This window comes from Meles meles, chromosome 18, assembly GCF_922984935.1.
Source record: "Meles meles chromosome 18, mMelMel3.1 paternal haplotype, whole genome shotgun sequence".
Taxonomy (NCBI): domain Eukaryota; kingdom Metazoa; phylum Chordata; class Mammalia; order Carnivora; family Mustelidae; genus Meles; species Meles meles.
The window spans coordinates 47193891-47214097 of record NC_060083.1 but is presented as its reverse complement, the minus strand read 5'-3'; the positions used below and the strand labels follow the sequence as shown (position 1 = coordinate 47214097).

The 20207-nt window shown below is 45.1% G+C and overlaps 1 protein-coding gene across 1 annotated transcript; it reads right to left on the bottom strand.

Annotated features, from left to right (window-relative positions):
- Positions 1-1273: 1273 nt before the first annotated feature.
- On the bottom strand, positions 1274-19972 carry LOC123928749 (ADP-ribosylation factor 2). The gene is made up of 5 exons (XM_045983739.1): positions 19904-19972; positions 17341-17507; positions 10637-10747; positions 6094-6218; positions 1274-3102 (listed from the first exon to the last, which is right to left on the bottom strand). Exons 2-5 carry the CDS (start codon positions 17486-17488, stop codon positions 2941-2943), a joined length of 546 nt encoding a protein of 181 aa, XP_045839695.1. The 5' UTR covers positions 17489-17507; positions 19904-19972; the 3' UTR covers positions 1274-2940.
- Between the last annotated feature and the right edge of the window lie 235 nt (positions 19973-20207).

Genomic DNA, 20207 nt, shown 5'->3' with positions numbered 1-20207 from the left:
GGAAATATCCCCAGTTCTGTTAAGATGTTATTTAAAATAGATCTAACTACAGGACCCACAGTTGAGAGAACTCACAGAACCCCCACATTACCCATTGTTGGTATTCACACGGAGCCATCTCCCAGGTCAGCCTGGGAACTTCCATTTGCAGGGGAGGAAATAGAGGGTCAGAGGTTGAATAGTCCAACAGAATCCAGCTAGTGAATGGGCGGAGCTTTCATTTCAGCTTCTGACTTTGATTCCAGGTTCAGAGCTCTTGCCATTCCATAGGGCGACCACACAACCCACTTTCCACATTCCCTCTTAATAAACATTGTGCCCTCTAGGGGGCAGTCTTTCCCCTTGGGTTCTGCCTCATCTGTACCTCAGACTGATGCCTTGGGACAGAGCTGTGGTCAGGCCAAGAGCACCTTGGCACTTCCTAAAGTTCCCACTGGCTCCCCAGACCCCTCACCAAAAAGAAAGTAAATTAGTGGTTGCTGGGGGTGCCTGGGTAAAGGGAGGAAGGGGGAATGGATGCTAACAGATCCAGAATTTCTTTTGGGGTTGTCGGAAATTAGTAGTTGTGGTTGTATATGCTAAAAGCACAGAACTTAAAAAAAAAAAAAAGAAAAGAAAAAAAGAAAAAAAAGGAAGAGGAATAGGTGATGATAGGACATAGCAATGTGCTTGTTGGACAAGCATCCGGAGTGGTCTCATTAGCATTCTCCATGGTTAGAAAAGGACAGAGCATTCAGCAGGATTAGAAGGTGACTAGAGCAAGAGAGATTAAATACAGCTCCCCACCATCCCACTACCCTTCTCCTATAAAGAATGTTTATCAGTTTGCAGTCACACTGCCATTCACACTTAGACACCAAGATACTCCCAGGGAAAGAGTAAGATGTGCAAAGGTCAAAGACTCTGGACCCGCACAACACCATTAGGCAGGTATTACTATTATCCCCATTTAACAGAGTGAACTGAGGCTCAGAGATACAGAAGCCAAGAGTAAATGGCCTGTGGCCAGCAGCTAATAAGTGACATAGCTAGGATGTCAACATGGCATTCAGGGACCCAAATCCCAAGTTCAAAGTTACTACACTTAGGTGGCCCCACTTACCCTCCAACCCAGCAGCTCCAAATCATAGAAGATGACCACAGTTGAAAGCACCAGGAAAACTGTCAGTGAGGATTACTGCTAAAGGCATAAAGTAAGTCTGCCAAGACGGAGGGGAAAAGGGATTTTAAAGTCTTTCAAAATATTCAGAAGCACATGGCTGTCCTCTCCTCTTTCCAAAGAAAGTTCTTTATTGTCCAGCCAATCAACAATTATTTAATGAGGCAGCACCATACTAAGCATAAATACAAAAATGTAAGACACAGTCCCTGCCAATATGAGGCGTACAACCTTACTATTTCTCAGGAATTACTCCAGGGTTAAAACAACATCTGGACTTGGATGCCAGTATTGCAAGGAACATTCTTTCAAGTCAATATTTCAAAGAAAAACATCACACCCCACATGTATCATGGTATGAAACTTCTTCCTAGTAATATCAACTTCATTATCATCAACAAGCAGGGTTTATTTTTGTTAAAATTCACCTTACATTCCCCTCCTACATCTGTAATTTGAATAAACATTTTTCTCAAAAAGGGAATATTCAAAGGTGAAGTAAGGGAAGTGCATAGGTACACATTTGGCCAAGAGCCGTCTGCGCAAACGAGCTCTAGACGACCGCGTGAGACCCAGCTCATCCCCTGGCTGTTTCTATGAATGTTTTGAAGACAACATAAAGCACGTCTCCACACAGGACATTACTGCATCCAGAAGACAGAGTCAGCACCCCGGACAGCGGTTGGGATCAGACATTTTTCGCAGCAAAATTTAGCACCAACTCAGGGGGGCAGTAACAGGGGTTGCCGGGAATTTCGTCTCCAAAATGAACCTCTCAATCCTCTTTCACTCTCAGAACTCACAGGTGTGTGGTTCTGGGAACAGAAACTAAGCAGCACCGCAAGCCGAATGGAGACAACTGAACTTGGTGACGATTCCTTCCCAGGAGTGAACCTCCTGCTTCGAGCACAGAACATTCAGCACAGAGCAGAGAAGTGGGAGCAGCTGTCTCAGGAGCCTGAAACCTGAGATGGTGATACAAGGACACAAACAAACAAGACCCTCACCTCCCTTCCGTAACCCGGCCCTTCACTTAACTGCACGGCCCCGGTAAAGAGCCTCGGCCTCACACTGGGTTACTGACCCCAAATGGTCTCCATTTGGCAAATAAGAGGCAACAAGGGGAAGGAACTAGCATGAGGGAAGGACTGGATGACGTTCTAGTGTTACGGACTCTTGATACTCTAATGAGAAAGATCTCAAGTTCCTTTCAATAAAGTACATTAAACCAGGAAGAACATAACTTATGGGAAAATTTCAGAGCTGAATTTCAACCCGGCAGCAAGCAGGTGTCTTTTTTCTTGAGGACCGTTTGCTTTGAAAGCACTGAAAAGTGAGCTGCGAGCTCTGGCAGTGATGGGGAAGAATGACAGGCCCTTCCTCGTTTACAAAAGGCCACCGAAGTCTAACAGGACTCTGGACAGGCAGAGCCACCGGACCCAGGACAGCACAGCTCTACTTGGGCCGCATGCCAGCTCTCCTCCTCCTGCCCACCACGAGGGCCTCTCAGGCTGTCGTGCGCCAGGAAAGCCCTCCGGATCCCTCCATCATCTGCTAAGTTGACCCTCGAAACTCCTGAAATGGGAGGTAGCGTTTAATATGAAACACTGATTTTTCTTCAAATGTAAGCCTGGTTTTCTTGTAGCATGGCTAAGGCACAGTGTGAGAAAGCTGCTCCCACTCCCAGCCACACATCCATCCTCGGCTCCTCACACGCACACATGCACACAGAAGAAGCCAGCTGAGTTTGCCACGATGCACGGCGAACGGAGCGCTTCCGATCACTTCTGCGTTTTGAGCTGGTTGGAGAGCCAGTCCAGGCCTTCGTAAAGCCCATCTCCACTGGTGGCACAAGTGGCCTGAATGTACCAGTTTCTCTGGCGGAGGGAATGTAAGCCGAGCTTGTCTGTTATTTCTGCTGCGTTCATCGCATTGGGAAGATCCTTGAGAAAGAAAATTCAGGAGTCAGTTTCTAATGATGCCTTTTTATAATGAAATACGCTCTTCTCCCAAAACCTCAGTCACAGGGCGCCTGGGTGGCTCAGTGGGTTAAGCGTCTGCCTTCGGCTCAGGTCATGGTCTCAGGGTCCTGGGATCGAGGCCCGCATCGGGCTCTCTGCTTAGCAGGGAGCCTGCTTCCCCCTCTCTCTGCCTGCCTCTCTGCCTACTCGTGATCTCTCTCTCTCTCTGTGTCAAATAAATAAGTAAATAAAAATCTTTAAAAAAAAAAAAAAAACACCTCAGTCACAGTCTCAGCTCAGCAGATCCCCAATTTCTCTCGCTCTCTCTGACCTCTCAACTCCACTTCGGGAAACCCCATCAAAACATGCAGGATCTGACCACTTCTCACCACGCCCACAGCTACCCACCCAAGCCCACCGCCGCCACTTCTACCTCGGGGTACTGACATAACTTCCGAACTGATCTCCTTGCTTTTGTGCTTGTTCCCCTTAAGTCTGTTCTCAACCCAGTGGTCAGTGAAAAGTCGGAGCAAGTCATTCATTCCAAGCCTTGCAGTGGCTGCATCTCTCAGGGGGAAGAGCCAGAGTCCTCACCGTGGTCGGCCAGGCCTTCGGGACCTGAGCCCCCAGGACCCCTCCCTAATTTGCCTGCTTCATCTTATCAAATGCAGCACTCTCCACATGTCACTGTACTATAAAACTGACTTATTTGCTATGTTGATGACTTAGATTACCTGTCTCTAACTAGAACACGAGTTTTACAAGGGCAGGAATTTCTGTCTTGTCCTCTGATTTATTCCAAGTTCTAGAACTGTGCCTGGCACATGTGTGGTAAGGCAGATCTAGTGACATGGATATGGAATGACATCACAACACGCTACGTGAGAAAGCAGGCGGATTCCCAGAACGTAAGTACGAATGCAATCATGCAGCTGCTTATACAGGCATGGGAAGCTGTATCTCTGAAAGAAGATGGAAGAAATTTAACAACTTTATTTTACCCCGAAGACTGAGGCAGGAATATTTCACTTGGTAATCTAAACTGCTGGCAGATTTATACTACGAGCATGTTCTGCTTTTAGAATTAAAAAGAACGAGTGTCATTATCTTTTTGAAAGCCCATTAACTTCATGAGTGAAATTCGGGACTGGCATAGAACCAGACAGTAGGGTAAAGCCTAAGCGAATGCCGGTCCAGCCACCGTTTAAAATCGTGTTTACAGGGGCACCTGGGTGGTTCAGTTGGTCCTGATCGGCTCAGGGTCATGAGCTCAAGTCCTGCACTGAACTCATGCTGGGTGTGGAGCTACTTTAAAAAAAAAAATCTGAGGGCACCTGGGTGGCTCAGAGGGTTAAGTCTCTGCCTTTAGCTCAGGTCATGATCTCAGGGTCCTGGGATAGAGCCCCACGTCAGGCTCTCTGCTCAGCATGGAGCCTGCTTCCCCCTTTACTCTGCCTGCTGCTCTGCCTGCTTGTGAACTCTCTCTCTCTGTGTCAAATAAATAAATAAAATCTGAAACAAAAATAAAAACAAAAAATCTAAGGGGCGCCTGGGTGGCTCAGTCAGTTAAGCATCTGCTTTCCGGTCAAGTCATGATCCCAAGGGCCTGGGATTAAGCCCTGCATCGGGCTCCCTGCTCGGCAGGGAGTCTGCTTCTCCCTCTGCCCCTTCCACTCTCTCTCTCTGTCAAATTAAAAAAAAAAAAAAAAATCTAAAAAAAAAAAAACCAACACAATACAAAATAAAACAAAATCATGTTTACAAAGACCCGAAGGGCAAGAAAAATGCCTTGGATAAATCCGAAGTGACAAAACACGAAGGACACAGCCCCGTCAGATGAGCATGAGCTCAATCGCAGAACGAATGTTTTCATGACGGAGAAAGTGGAAGCAAACACATCACGACCTGACTGAGGTCTTCTCAGGCTGGTACATTCCATGACTCTACCTCATGCCACGACGCTACCTTCTTTCCAAGCTTCGCTCCACTTTGAATCCCAAGGCGGGACAGCTCAACACTCGGCCCTCTTCCCGCTCCTCCTTTACTACTTTCCGCTACATTTACGCGAAGCCCCTTCTTCCTCCTTGACGACAGACCCCATATGATACAACCATCCCCTCCCTCGCTGTCCCTGTCCCCTCCATTCCAGCTGCACTGGCTGCCTTGCTATTCCTAGCCCCATGCAGCTCCCTTCCCGCTGACCTTCCAATCTGCTCAGATGTCATCTTATCATGGAGGCATTCTGGCCCTTTCCCACAGCCAGCCTGCCCCCTCCTCTGCTCAGCTTCTCTACCACACTTCCAGCAGACACGCCACGTATTACTGACTGACTCTCCTACCACTAGAACGTAAACTCCATGAACACAGGGACTTTTGTCTGTCGTGCCGCTCACGGCTATGTCACCCAAACAATGTCTGTATCTTAGTAGATGCTCAATTTGTATCTGTTGAATCAATAAACAGAAGGCATAAGCTAAAAAGGAAGTGGGGGGAGCACCTGGCTGGCTTAGTCAGTAGAACATGTGACGACTCTTGATCTTGGAGTCGGGAGTTCAAGCCCCACGTTGGACACCGGGCCTAGAGCTTACTTAAAAAGGGGAAAAAAAAAAAAAAAAAAAAAAAAGGAGGTGGAGGGAAAAGTTACGGTAGGGACTAGAGAGAGGGAGGCAGGCATCTAATTTAAATATCTGTGGTTTTTTTTTTAAGATTTTATTTATTTATTTATTTGACAGACAGATCACAAGCAGGCAGAGAGGCAGGCAGAGAGACGGGGCGGGGGGGGGGGGGAGCAGGCTCCCTGCTGAGCAGAGAGCCCAATGCAGGGCTCAATCCCAGAGCCCTGGGATCATGATCCGAGCCAAAGGCAGAGACTTTAACCCACTGAGCCACCCAGGCGCCCCTAAATACCTGTATTTTTTAAGGGAACATCTGGCAGCAACTTCAGTCCCAGTACTCAGAAAGCCAACAACATACCTGTTTATTTACAAACACCAGTAAGACTGCATCTCTGAGCTCATCTTCTGCTAACATTCTGGTTAGTTCTTCTCGGGCCTCATTGACTCGCTCTCTGTCATTACTGTCGACCACAAAAATCAGACCTGGAAAGAAATCACAAGCATGTTGGTGATCTGAACCTGGAAAGCGAGAACGTTTACATGTCCTTACAGCTTCTCCCTACCTACGTTTATGGTTTCACTGAAAGCACTCAGGGAGGGACATCTACTCTCCGGAGTTAGAGAGCCTGTCGCACCGCACTAGCCCATCTTTTTGGAAGCAAACAGGCTTTCCCCAGGTTAACAGAAGAAAGAATACAGAGAAAAGATTAGGTTCATGCTTAAACACTTCTCTTCTACATCCTGTTTACATAACAAAGTCCCCATAAAACCCAGGGACATCAAAGTTCGCATAAGCACCCCTGGTTGGCAACACTCTGCAGACATCACACATCAGGTAGCTGGAGGTCGTGCGTCCTGATGGAAAGGACAATGTTCTGGGGACACCCGCATTTTCAGCAGGTGTCCGAACGGAGGGAGTCTTGTACCTCTAACCTGGGAAGTCTGGCCCAACTCCAGGAAGTTGGTGCCGAGAAATCTTCGCAGGATCCCATTCCAGACAGCATCAGAGATATCCCAGGAAGCACAAGACGGTGGAAGAAAGATACCATCACACTGAGTCTATGCCAAGCTGGCTGACCCTGCACAGATCGGGTCCTCACTGGCTGGGCCAGCATAAGTTCCAGAGGATTCCCCAGGGGCAAAGCCAACATACACCCAAATACAGAATGGGGAAGACCCCTCTCAGCAGTAGTTTCTGTGGCAATAATGATAATAAGAACTGGGTGGTTAGCTGAGGTAAGTCCTCTGGAAGACAAATACGTGAAGCGGCTGCCAGAACAAATTTGCTCCTAAGCCGGATCACAAGGATATGGGGGAGAAAAAGCCTTCTCCGTCATCCGTCAGTCAGAACATCCTGCAAGTATTAGTACCTGGTCGCTGCTAGACCCCACACTCTAAAACACAGGCAAACTGAAAGGACTCAAAAAATGCCTAGGAGGGGCACCTCGGTGGCTCAGTGGGTTAAAGCCTCTGCCTTCCGCTCAGGTCATGATCCCAGGGTCCTGGGATCAAGCCCCGCATCGGGCTCTCTGCTCGGCAGGGAGCCTGCTTCCTCCTCTCTCTCTCTCTCAAATAAATAAAATCTTAAAAAAAAAAAATGCCTAGGATGGCAAAGGAATGAGATGCCACGCCAGACCAAAAAGAACGGATACACCAGGGGTAGTTTATCGTGAGAAAAGACTCACTGGAAGGACTGCCAGCTGTCTTTACGCATCTAAAGAGCTATGCCATAAAGAGAGGTTCAACTTGTTTTATATACAGCTCTCTTGGTACACCGACGATCAGGGGATGCAAACTACAGGAAGTTAGCGGACAGAGTCAACAGAACTGAAGAGGCAATGGGCTCCCTCGGGAGGCAACCCCACCACTGGAGACACGCACGTCCAGCTTCAGCCACTGCCTGTGGGGACACTGCCAAAGGGACCTCCCTGGTAGAAGTGTAGTGGGACAAGATGACCTCTTGGCTCCTTCGGACACTGGGATTGCACAGCTGTGTCTGGGAGGGAAAATCAGTGCCTACCCTCCCGCCCTTCCCTCCGGCCTGACCAGCTCTGGAGAGGCCAAGGGCAGCGGATGGCTTCTGGGTGTTTGGGGACTGCATATGAGACAAAGTCACGTCTGTTATATCGCAACAGATTCCAAAAGTGCAGAACATTCAAAACCTCCCCTCAAAATGTGATAGTCTACCTATAGTATAACCAGGACTCTGATCTTAACTAAGCAAACAAGGTTATCCAGAAATTCAGGGAGATCCTGGCAAAACTGACAGGGTGGGAGCAGATATATAATCCCTTTGCCAATCCTAATAAAAATAAAGGTTTATAAATATTAGGGCCCATTTCATACTGTTTTTAATGTAAATCCTTATCTGAGAAACAAAAGAACCTAGCATCAGATTGACTTCACTTTTGAACTGGAAGAACCTGGAAAATTTAAACATGAATAGTGTAAATAGTAAATTTATACATGAATAGGGTGTTCAATTTTGTTTTAAAGATTTTTTTTTTTAAAGATTTTATCTATTTATTTGACAGACGGAGATGACAAGTAGGCAAAGAGGCAGGCAGAGAGAGAGGAGGAAGCAGGCTCCTCGATAGAGAGCCCAATGCAGGGCTCGATCCCAAGACCCTGGGACCATGACCCGAGCCAAAGGCAGAGGCCTTCACCCACTTACCCACCCAGGCGCCCCTAGAAAGTCTTTTTTTTAAAGTCGTTCAAATTTGTTTTAAATGGGAAGGGGTAATGTATTTCCGGCTGCTTGCACATGCATAAAATATCTTTGGACCAATATACAAGGAATACAAGCGCTTGTCTATGGGAGTGGGGAACTGGGTGGTTAAGGAACAGGAATGAGACAATGACTTTTCTTTATATTCTTTTCTATCTTTTAGAATTTTGCACCATATAAATGTATTGCCATTTAACAAATTAAAATAACTGAACCTACAATCAAGGAGAAAAATCCTTCCACACAGGAACTAATGGACCATTTTATGCACACTGTATAACATATCAACTAAGAAATCACACAAACAACTCAAATTTCAATCTCTACAGGTAAAGCCTAAGTGAACACACAGTTAAGTGTCTTACTGGAGAGCTAAAAGCTATCATTAAGTCTGTCATACTCAAAATACTGATGAAAAAATTTCAAATTAAAAAAGACAGCATGACCTTTGAGGAGCCGGCAGGAGAAACAGGGGCAGTCTCCAAGGCTACTCCTGGCTGAGATGTCCGGACCCACCACAGACAGCAAATCCATTCTTCAAACCGTCCCCATTGGCTGGTTTCACGAAGAGTCTAAATGACTCACCCTAGGGTCCTAGGTCAAGCCAGGTGCCTGCCACCACAGCAAATTACTGAAGTTCCATAAAATCGGGCTTGTTATGAATAGAAGATTGAAAACAAAAAGGCATTCCAACTTGGTGACTGAATGTGACACTACATGCGGCAAAAGGACTCCCGCCAGAGAATGAGGAAGTAAAGCCTCTCACAATTTGGGCTCAGTGACAGCTAATTCTATGTGTCAACGTGACCAGGCCATGGGGTGCCCAGAAATTTGGTCAAACATTATTCTGGGTGTGTCTATGAGGGTGTTCCTGGCAGAAGTGAGTAACGTTTGAATCAGTAGACTGAGTAAAGCAGACTTCCCTTCCCAGCGTCCAGGGGCAGGAGGGTGCGGGGGGCGCTCCAATCCACTGCAGGCCTGAGGAGAACACGAAAGCAGTGGAGAGAAATCTCTGCCTGACCATCCTGGAGCTGGTCTTCTGCCCTTGGACTGGACTTTCCACCTTTGGCTCTCCCGGTTCCCCTGCTTGCCAAATGCAGATACTGGGCCTGCTCGGGCTCTAGTAACCATGTGGGCCAACTCCTCATAATAAATCTGAGAGAGAGAGAGAGAAAAAGACACACACACACACACACACACACACACACACACTCCTCCATCCATCCTTTTGGTTCTGTTTCCTCTGGAGAACCCAGTCTAATAAAGGCTCCTATCTGAGTGCCTACTACCTTCCAACCACAGAACGAAGCATTTTACAAAATCCATCTCATTTAAGCCGAGTGATCCAACACAGCAGGTCCTACCTCCATTTTATAGATAAGGAAACGGAGACAAAAAAGACGAACTTTCCCAAGGTTTCACAGTAGAGCTGTGGTTCAAACCCACACTTTCTCATTTTATTAACTAATAAGGAACTGCAATAGTCTGGCCAAAATGGCACGTGCCAAGCCAAGAAACACGAATACTCCGGGTATCAACAGTACTGTGTGCAGGGGGCTGAAACAAAGACACACAAATTGGAGAGTCGTATGGAAGTTGCTTGTGCTCGCTCTGACAAATAGAATCTTTTTTTAAAAATTAAAAAAAAAAACAACCCCAAAACCAGTGGTAAGGAAATAAGGCAATGATCTGGGATACGTGTGTCAATTCATGCAATTTTAGAAAAGCGGGGCAACAGGGAGGGACCACGGCCACACGAGATGCTGGCATCTGGGGTTCCAGCCTTGCCTGTTCATCTCTTTCTCAGCATGACTTTTAGATATTCTCAACAAGTTTAAAAGAGTTTACTGAACTCAAATTCTCTAAAACCTGGTACTGTGCCTGAGGCACATACAACTTTCAATTAACCAAAAGACAAATTCATCAGGAGAGTCATTTTTTAACTAGTCTGCATTAAGAGCAGTTTTCTATGTAGAGCATTAATGCCCAAGTACTTTTTCTAGGAAGGCAGGGACCAAAAAGAAACCTCCCCAGTAAGTTTAAGTGGGCCATCAGAGGAGAAAGAACGACTGGCAGTCCATGTAAAGTGGAGCACAAGATTTTCCTTCAAGCATCCATCTTTAGACACATTTAATCCAAATGGGCCCAAAAACACAGACTGGACAATCTTTACCTTGGGTGTTCTGGAAATAATGTCGCCACAAAGGTCTGATTTTGTCCTGGCCACCAACATCCCAGACCGTGAAGCTGATATTTTTATATTCTACCGTTTCCACATTGAAACCTAAATTGGGAAGAAGGAGAAAATTTTTAATGAAGACTTTTAAACAATTCAAATGAATTTCAGCTGACATTTGGACAGTATTTTTTAATTTACAAAGCAACTTGCTAGTCAAAATCTTTAGCTCACAGAGGGAGCCTGGCTGGCTTAGCCAGTAGAGCATACAACTCTTGACCTCGGGGTCTTGAGTTCAAGCCCCGCATTACTCTTAATTCAAAACAAAACAAACAAAAAAGATATACAGCTTACAAAACAGGGTGTATTCGTCTTCCATTCACCATGACAGGTGTCTCAAACCTTCTCTATTCTCCAACCTCACACGTCCTCTCCCTCAGATCTTACAGCATACTTCAGGGCAAACAGAAGCCATTAATGAGACTGACCTCCACCTTCCACCAAACAGCGTAGAAACCTACCTACCTCTGCACCCATACTTCTTTTTCTCCCTATTAGAAGAGAAGGGGGCAACTATCCAATGCCGATTCCATCTAAGTATACAGTCTGGACTTCTCCTAAGTCTCCAACCCATTCTTCTCAGCATGCTTAAGTCTTTACATCTTTCAAAAGAGCCCTTCCTTGGGGTGCCTGGGTGGCTCAGTTGTTAAGCATCTGCCTTCGGCTCAGATCATGATCCTGGAGTCCTGGGATTGAGCCCCTGTGTTGGGCTCCCTGCTCATCAGGAAGCCTGCTTCTCTCTCTCCAGCCCTGCTTGTGTTCCCTCTCTCACTGTCTCTTTCTCCGTCAAATAAATTAATATCTTAAAAAAAAAAAAAAGCCCTTCCTTGACTGCCCATCTTCAACTGCTCTCACCCTCGATTTTCCCTATCAAAGCCAAATTTCTCTAAGAAGCTGAGTCATATTCACTGCACTCACTGCGTCACCTGTAACCCAGCAGCACCTTCTGCTTCACTGTGTTACAAAGCTGGTCTGGCCAATGTGAGCAACGATCACCATGTCAATAAACCCAACAAACGCTCCCAGTTCCTGCGTAATTCGATTTCATATCTGACACTACTGCTCACTCCCTTCTTGAAACTCTTCCCTGGCTTCCCATTTTCCTTATATTTCTACGGCTGAATCTCCTTGGTCTACTTAGTGAGCTCAACCACATTTAACTGATCCTTACATGATGGAGTTTCTAGGACTCTGTCCTGCCCCATCCATTCTCCTCTTTCCATTGCTCCAAGAGGTAATCTCACTCAGTTATAGGGCTTCGTTACCACCTTTGTGCTAACAACCTTCAAATTTACATTATCTCATCCCACATCTCCTGAGCTTCAGGCTCGTAATCCAGCCTTCCATCCAACATCTTAGATTAGATCTCTCAAAGGCTCTGATAAGACATAATGTCAAAACTGAACATAAGGGGCGCCTGGGTGGCTCAGTGGGTTAAAGCCTCTGCCTTCCGCTCGGGTCATGATCTCAGGGTCCTGAGGCCGCCTTGGGCTCTCTAACCAGGGAGGCTGCTTCTTCCTCTCTCTCTGCCTGCCTCTCTGACTACTTGTGATCTCTGTCTGTCAAATAAATAAATAAAAATCTTTAAAAAAAAAAATCTTACCCATGAAACCTCCTAAATATCTAACAGCCACCCTAACCCAAGAGACAGTCATTTCTAACCTCAATTACTGAAGTAATTACTGACTACGCTATCTGTACCTACTCTTCCTCTCTCCATCCATTCACCATTTTCCAATCAAAACTCTCAAAATATACAATATGGCCCTATCACTTCCCTACACATTACACTTGACTAAGATATTTAAAATGAGAGGGAAAAATAATCTCTCCTCGGCTTCCCACACCCAAATCCCAAACATGACTGCTGAGGTCCACCACAGCCTGGGCCTGCTCACTTTCCAAATCTCACTTTGAGTCATGCCTTGTTTTAGCAAGAGGCATTCACTACATCGCAGCAGTCTCAATTCTTACTAAATAAATGTGTAAACTCAGTTCCATTCTAATCCTAAAGTGATGAGGGAAGGGAGGTGGGGCGTGAAACTTAGCAAAATGATCTTAAATGTAATCTGGAAAAATAAACAAGTAAACGTAACCAGGAACTCTCTGAAAACAGTTAACAAATTATTTGTAAAGATATTATCAAACCTTAGGAATGCATGAAATAATTAAGTTCAAATAACTACAACAGGGAGTTGTCTAGAAGAAGACACACATACCCATGAAAATTTAGTATATGATAAAGAAGGCATTTAAAAATCAGCAAGGAGGGGCGCGTGGGTGGCTCAGTGGGTTAATAAGCCTCTGCCTTCGGCTCAGGTCATGATCTCAGGGCCCTGGGATTGAGTCCTGTGTCAGGCTCTCTGCTTAGCAGGGAGCCTGCTTCCTCCTCTCTCTTTGCCTACTTGTGATCTTTCTCTGTCAAATAAGTAAAATCTTTAAAAAAAAAAAAAAAGTCAGCAAGGATGGGACACCTGGGTGGCTCAGTCGGTTGAGCTTCCAACTGCTGATTTCAACTGGAGTCATGAGATCGGGGTGATGAGATCAATCTCATGTCAGGCTCCATGCTTAGCAAAGAGTCTGCTTGTGCCTTTCCCTCTTCTCCTTTCCCCACTCACTCTCTCTCTCAAATAAATAAATAAAATCTAAGAAGAAATTATAATAAAAAAATAATAAACCAAATCAGCATGGAAAAATTGCCCAATAAGTGGGTGTGGACAACTGTCTACCCCTGCACATGTCCAATATATATGTGGTCATTTGGATTTAATTAAAATTAAGTACAATTGGGGTGCCTGGCTGGCTCAGTCAGAAGAGCATGAGACTCTTTATCTCAGAGTCATGAGTTCAAGCCCCACCTTGGGTATAAAGATTACCTAAATAAAAAACTTGAAAAAATATTTTTAAATAAAATTAAGCACAATTAAAAAGTCAGCTCGTCAATCACACCAGCCACACTTCAAGTGTTCAACGGCCACTCGTGGCTAAAGGTACCACCCTGGACAGCATGGACAGAGAACACTTCCATCACTGCAGAATGTTCTACTGGACAACACTGGCCTACTCATTTGAAAAATATAAATCCTGACCTTACTCATAACAGAAAAGTAAACTTCAAATAAATAAAATATTTTAATGTTTTTAAAAACAAAATAAAAATAACACAGAAAGTTAGCAGCAGAAAATACTGGTAAATGCTTTTATGACCCTGGAGTAAGGAAGACCTTTCTAAAAATGATATCAAAGCTAAAAAAAAAAAAAAGAAAGAAAGAAAAAAAAAAGAAACTGGTGGGATGCCTGGGTGCCTCAGTCAGTTAAGTGTCTGCTTTTGGCTCAGGTCGTGATGTCAGGGTTTTGGGACTGAGCTCCCCATGAGGGTCCACATTCCACACGGAAACTGCTTGTCCCTCTACTCCTCCTCCCCGCACTCATATACTCTCTATCTCAAATTAATAAAAAAATCTTAAAAAAGAAAAAAACTGGTAAATTTGACCTCCTCAAATTCTATATGGCAAAACACAGAAAAAATAAGGTTGAAAGACAATTGACTGGAAAGCTAACACATGACAAGAGCTGTTCCAGACCCGTGATATACCTCTTCAAATGGCTGAGACAAATAAACACGCTAACAAAAAGAAAAGACAGTAGAACCAAATTAAAATCAAGGCATGGACTGGAGTGCCTGGCTGGCTCAGCTGGTAGAGCACAGGACTCTTAATCTCGGGTCGTGAGTTCAAGCCCCACATTGGACAGAGACTACTTAAAAAATAAATGAATAAGGGGCACAAGGGTGGCTCAGTTCATTAACTACCCGACTCTTGATTTTTGGCTCAGGCCATGATCTCAGGGTTGTGGGACTGAGTCTCAAATCTGGCTCTGTGCTCAGCTGGCAGTCTGCTTGAGATTCTCTCTCCCCCTCTCGCTGTCCCTCCCACAGCACGTGCATGCATGCTCTCTCTCGCCCTTTTGCAAATAAATTAAAAAAAGCTTAAACACTCAAGAAAGAAATAAAATTGAGTCATAGAACAAATACAAACAGCCAACGGATGTTTGGATATACCCATCAGTTTTTCTTCTCAGTGTTTTTTCTCCATCAGTTTGGCAAATTCCAGGGAGAAACGAACACTTTTTAATAGTTGGTGACACAGCCTTTTTGGAGAGAAGTTTGGCAATGTGTATCCACATTTTAAATGTACATAAGTTTTATTTTGCTAGTTTTTTGTTTTGTTTTGTTTTTTAAGTAAACGCTATGCCAGCGTGAGGCTTGAACTCGTGACTTGATCCCGAGATCAAGAGTCCATGCTCTATGGACTGAGTCAGCCAGGTGCCTCTAAATGTACATTAGTTTTAACATAGCAATCCTTCCTCCAGAAATTACTGCAAGGAGTAAAGAACATGTCTGCAAAAATGTTAAAGATGCTTACTTCAGTGTCATTGACAAAGAATCACCGCAAATAATTGAATCAACCATCAGTGGAAATTCATTAAAAATATCGCCACATAATGGAATACTATCCAGTTATTTAAAATTTTATGTCAATCTGTATAAATTGTTATTTAAGCTCCAAAACTTAGTGACTTAGAATAATGATTCTGCCCCTCCAACAATTCTGGGGGTTGCATGGGCTTCAGCTATGGAGTTCCCTAAGGGGTGGACTGGGCCCCTCTCTCTCCAGATAGTCTTTTCAAAACATTGAGCATCCTCTTACGTGATGGCAGTGTTCCAAAAGTACAAGCCTCAAGACACAAGCACTTCTTCAATCTTCGTTTGAATTACATTTGCTGATGTCCCCTTGGTCAAAGCAAGCCATGTAGCCAAGCTCAGCATCACTGTAGAAGGGGATGACTCCCCGGGGGCCATCTGTTTCACAATCTATAAGATGGATATCCCATTCACTCACCACATATTTACCGGACAGCTACTATGTGCCAGGCACTTTGCCAGAGGCTTGGGAACAATGGTGAACACGACAGACATGGCTCCTGCCCTTATCTACACACTGCTGGAAGGAAGGGAAGTGGGAAAGCAATGCCAAATATGTTGAGAATTACTAAGAAGTTCTGGTTACTATGGAAACTTTTAACAGGGGGAAACCAGTCCAGGCCATCAGGAAAGGTGCCCCCAAGACGGAACGTTTAAACTAAGACCAAAAGAATGAGCTGGCATTAGCTACATAAAGGGGGAGGAGGCTGAGCAAAAAGACAGGAAAGCATTCCACAGGGAGGAAATAATATAGAAAGAGATCCAAACATACTGTTTAATGCAAAGTTTGAAAACAGCACGCATATGATTTTACAAAGGTATTCACCAAAATCTTAACCGTAGATTGTTTTTTTTTTTTTAATACTTGTTTATGTTTTGCTGTATGTCTAACATTATGGAAGCACGAATTTTTTTTTTTTTTTTTTTTTACGAATTATTTTTATAATTGGAGAAAACCAAGCAATGACGCTATTTTCATTTTGGACTAATAGCATTTTTAAAAATTGTGGATGTGAACATTTCCTCCATCTGGTTTCCTCCTTCTCCAAATGTTGCAATCTCTGAAACTACTGCCCAAGTTCAAAGTTGATCATTTGGTTTCCTGTGACTAATCCAACATTCAGAACACTACTTACGTCACATGTCATCCTGCGGGGCCTATTCTCACTCAGGAGAATGGATCTAGAGGCAGTTCATAAGGCAAAGATTAAGTCCTATCAGATCTGCCTTTGCAAAAAAATGGCCCACAAAACACAGTGCGAGTTTGCAGGAATAACTCTACTGCCAGGTTCTCCTCCAGCACTGGAACAAATCGGTTTCTTCAGTTGGACACCAACTCAAGGAATTGGCTTGAGCCAGAGTAAAGAACATCACACTGCATCTTTACACCCTAGGAACATTCTTCCTGGGGACATACTTCCACTCAGAAAGGCCAGCTGGAAGGAAGATGGCCTGAAGGGACAACAACAGATTCCCAGCTCCCATCTCAGGCTTAGGCTGGGACACACACTAACTGACTGGAACAGAGGGCATAACTGCCCTCCCTGGTCATTTGTCTAAGATTTTATTTTTAAATAATCTCTATATCCAACGTGGGGCTCGAACTCACAACCCTGAGATCAAGAGTCGCAAGCTCTGGAGCACCTGGTGGCTCAGCTGGTTAAGCACTGGTTTCAGCTCATGTTGTGATCTTGGGGTCCCAAGATCAAGACCCACGTTGGACTCTGTGCTGTGTTAAGTCTGCTTGGATTTCTCTCCCTTTCCCTCTGCTCCTCCCCCACAAGGCTTACTCTCTGTCTCTCTCTAAAATAAATAAATCTTTAAAAAAAAAAAAAAAGTCACAAGCTCTACCGACTGAGCCAGCCAGGCACCCCTGCCCTCCCTGTTTTAACATTATCTTTTTCTTTTTTGCCAGGCAGAAAAGGTTAAGTATGCCTATCCTAAATGTGTCCGTTTAATTGTCCTGTAAACCCAGCAATGGTCCAAGAGATGCCAGGGAGCAATTAGGAAATTCAATATTACCTAGTTTGGGCCTCAAAAAGTTTATGCTTTTGGGGCATACAAGATTTTTAAAAAGACGTATTCAATAACATAAAAGGCATGTAAAAGTGTCACATACTAACTTGTAAACTGGTCTCATCACAGGTCATGAACATACCTATTGTAGGGATGGTAGTCACAATCTCTCCCAGTTTCAATTTATACAAGATGGTAGTTTTTCCGGCTGCATCCAAACCCACCATAAGAATCCGCATCTCTTTTTTCCCAAATAAACTTTTAAACAGTTTTTCAAAAACATTCCCCATTGTGACTGAATTCTGTTACCTAAAGGAAAAGAAAGGCAAGTCAAGTAATTGTTCTTTGCAGAGATATAAAAACACCATACATAAAATACAAATCTCTATTAGAGGTGACTCCTAGTAAAAATTTAAACAATTTTAAGTATAATTTGACCAAGAAAGAGTAGTGTGTTTTGTTTTCAAAGGGAAATTCAACTAGGTCTTTTGATGCCTTGCCAGAAAATTCTCTTTTCCACTGCAGCATCCCAGTGGGGTAAGTGGAAACACAGTCTCAATGCTACCTCTATGGCAGCAGACTTTGGTCAGCCTATAGCAATGCCAAAACAAATACATCTGAACTCTCTTGAAATACGAACTAATGAAGCAGAGAACTAGTTTATTTTACAGGATGTAAAGCTAAGTCCTTAAGGTAGGTTAAATATCAGTTTCTTTTAGAAATGTAGTAGTTGCCTTTGGCTAGCAAACAGTATCAACACCCAGAAAAGAACCTAAGTCAATTTCAGAGGGGAGAAATATAGCACTGGGACACCACACCGGGCTAACAGAGAAACTGACTGGCGCACATCCCGTGTTGACCATCGCCTCTCAACCAGTTTAACTTTTTATTGAAATGTAATTTACATAAGATGAAAACACACTTGATAACCAAACAGTTCAATGAAATGTCATAAACCAATCAATATATGATTACCAGCGACCCAGATCTCCTTGTCTCCCGTCCCAGTCATTACCTCCCAAAAGGTAATCACTATTGACTTCTAACAGCATAAGTGTTCAATATTTTATTTTTTAGAAGAGTGCATGATAGATTCTATAAAGGCAATAGTAAAGACAGACTAGCTTTGCAGAAATTTATTCTACAGTCTTTTAACACATCAGCTATTTGAAGTGTGAGCCTGACATTTTAAAGACTTAAAAGTAGTCCTGTGTCTGACCTCTAACCAAGCTCCTGAAAGTCTACAAAGATTCTTCAAAAATAAGAAAAAAGTCCTTGCTTCAAAGACTATGATTTTCCTTTCAAACTGCTAACCACGGGCGTCTGGGTAGCTCAGTCTGTTAGGTGCCAGACTCTTGACTTCCGCTCAAGTCATGATCTCAGGGTGGTGAGATCCAGCCTGTCAAAGGGATCCCAGCTGGGCACAGAGCCTGCTTAAGATTCTCTCTCTCTCCCTCTGTATCCGCCCCCCCCCCAATAAATAAATAAAATAAATTGCTAACCAAAGAAAAACTTTACTCCCTGCAGAACAGAGGCAAAAATGCAACAAGGACAGCCAATCTCCCATTTGTCTGGACCCTAGTGATCTCAAAGGGGAAGTCACCAAATTCCAGAGCGCCCATGCCTGAAATTCAACGCTTTCCCACGGTGGCTTAACATGGATGATGTCCAAGCATACACCATTCCATTCTACGACCAGAGAAGAAAAGCAGGGCATTGGGGCGCCTGGGTGGCTCAGTCCTTGGGTGTCTGCCTTCTGCTCCCGTAATGATCCCAGGGTCCTGGGATGGAGCCCCGCATCAGGTTCCCTGCTTGGCGGGAAGCCTGCTTCTCCCTCTCCCACTCCCTCTGCTTGTGTTCCCTCTCCCACTCCGTCTCTTTCTGTCAAATCAATAAATAAATTCTTTTTTAAAAAGCGGGGGCAGGGCATTTATCCCGTCTAAAAATGAGGTTAAAGTGAACAGCTATAACCGAAGAATGATGAGGGCTCTAACCATTCATAGTAGGTCTGTATGTAAAGTATATACACGTCCAGGGCACTGCAGCAATCAAAATCTTGTTGGGCGACAAAACGAGAGATGCCTTGTCTTTGGTTCCAAAAAAAGACAAGTCGCATCTATGAGAAAAACTAAAAGGATGTCAAGGGTGAAGAGGGGAGGTACTCCCTAATTAGATGTCCTTTGAGGCTCGTACTCGCGCTCGATTCCCCCTCCCAGCTACACACGGTACACCACCTAGGTTTCCCCCTCCTGCTTCTCTTTTCCTCTTCTTTCCACTCATCTGCCAGAGGCGCCCAAATCCCGCTGAGCCTCTGGAGACCCTCTGGGGGAAAACGTCCCAGACCCCGGCGCCTCTTGGATCCGCTCACCCTTCCCTGCCACAAGCACCAACTATCCATCAGGGAGGAACGGCGGACAGGCATGCGCACCGGGTTCTCGGGAAGAGCCTCGAATGCCTTTTCTGCCCACCCTCCAAGCCGCTCCGCCTCGAGATGCCGGTCCTCGGGAGAGCGGAGGACCACGGGTGGACGCGCTAGCTTCCCTCCGGTCCCCACAACGCCGGCCCTACAGAAGGTGGAGAAGCGCCAGAGAGCCCAACCCCTTTCGCAGCTCAACCGCTACTCTCTGGTTTTCCGCCCGCCGATGGTGCGGAAATCCAGCCAGGCCTTAAGTGCTGCCGCTCCTTCTCCGCAGCCCGCTACTCACCTGTCACCGCACTGAGCACGATTACCCACACCACTGCCTTTCGGATTTCGGCTCCCTCTTCAAAATGGCGACTGGAGCGGGGGCGGGAACCTCAACCAACCAATCATCCTCCGCCTCTTGCAGCTTTAGTACCAATGATCTCGAAGTTCCGTGAGTGACGACATGTCTGACCAATGCAAAGGACAATAAGAGCCTAGTCGCGAGGAGGCCCGCCCCTCGCGGCCTAGGCGACGGCACGAAGCTCTAAAAATGCCGGGTTCATCTTCCAATGACAGCTCCCGGCGTCCGGGCGAGACCCTCCTAC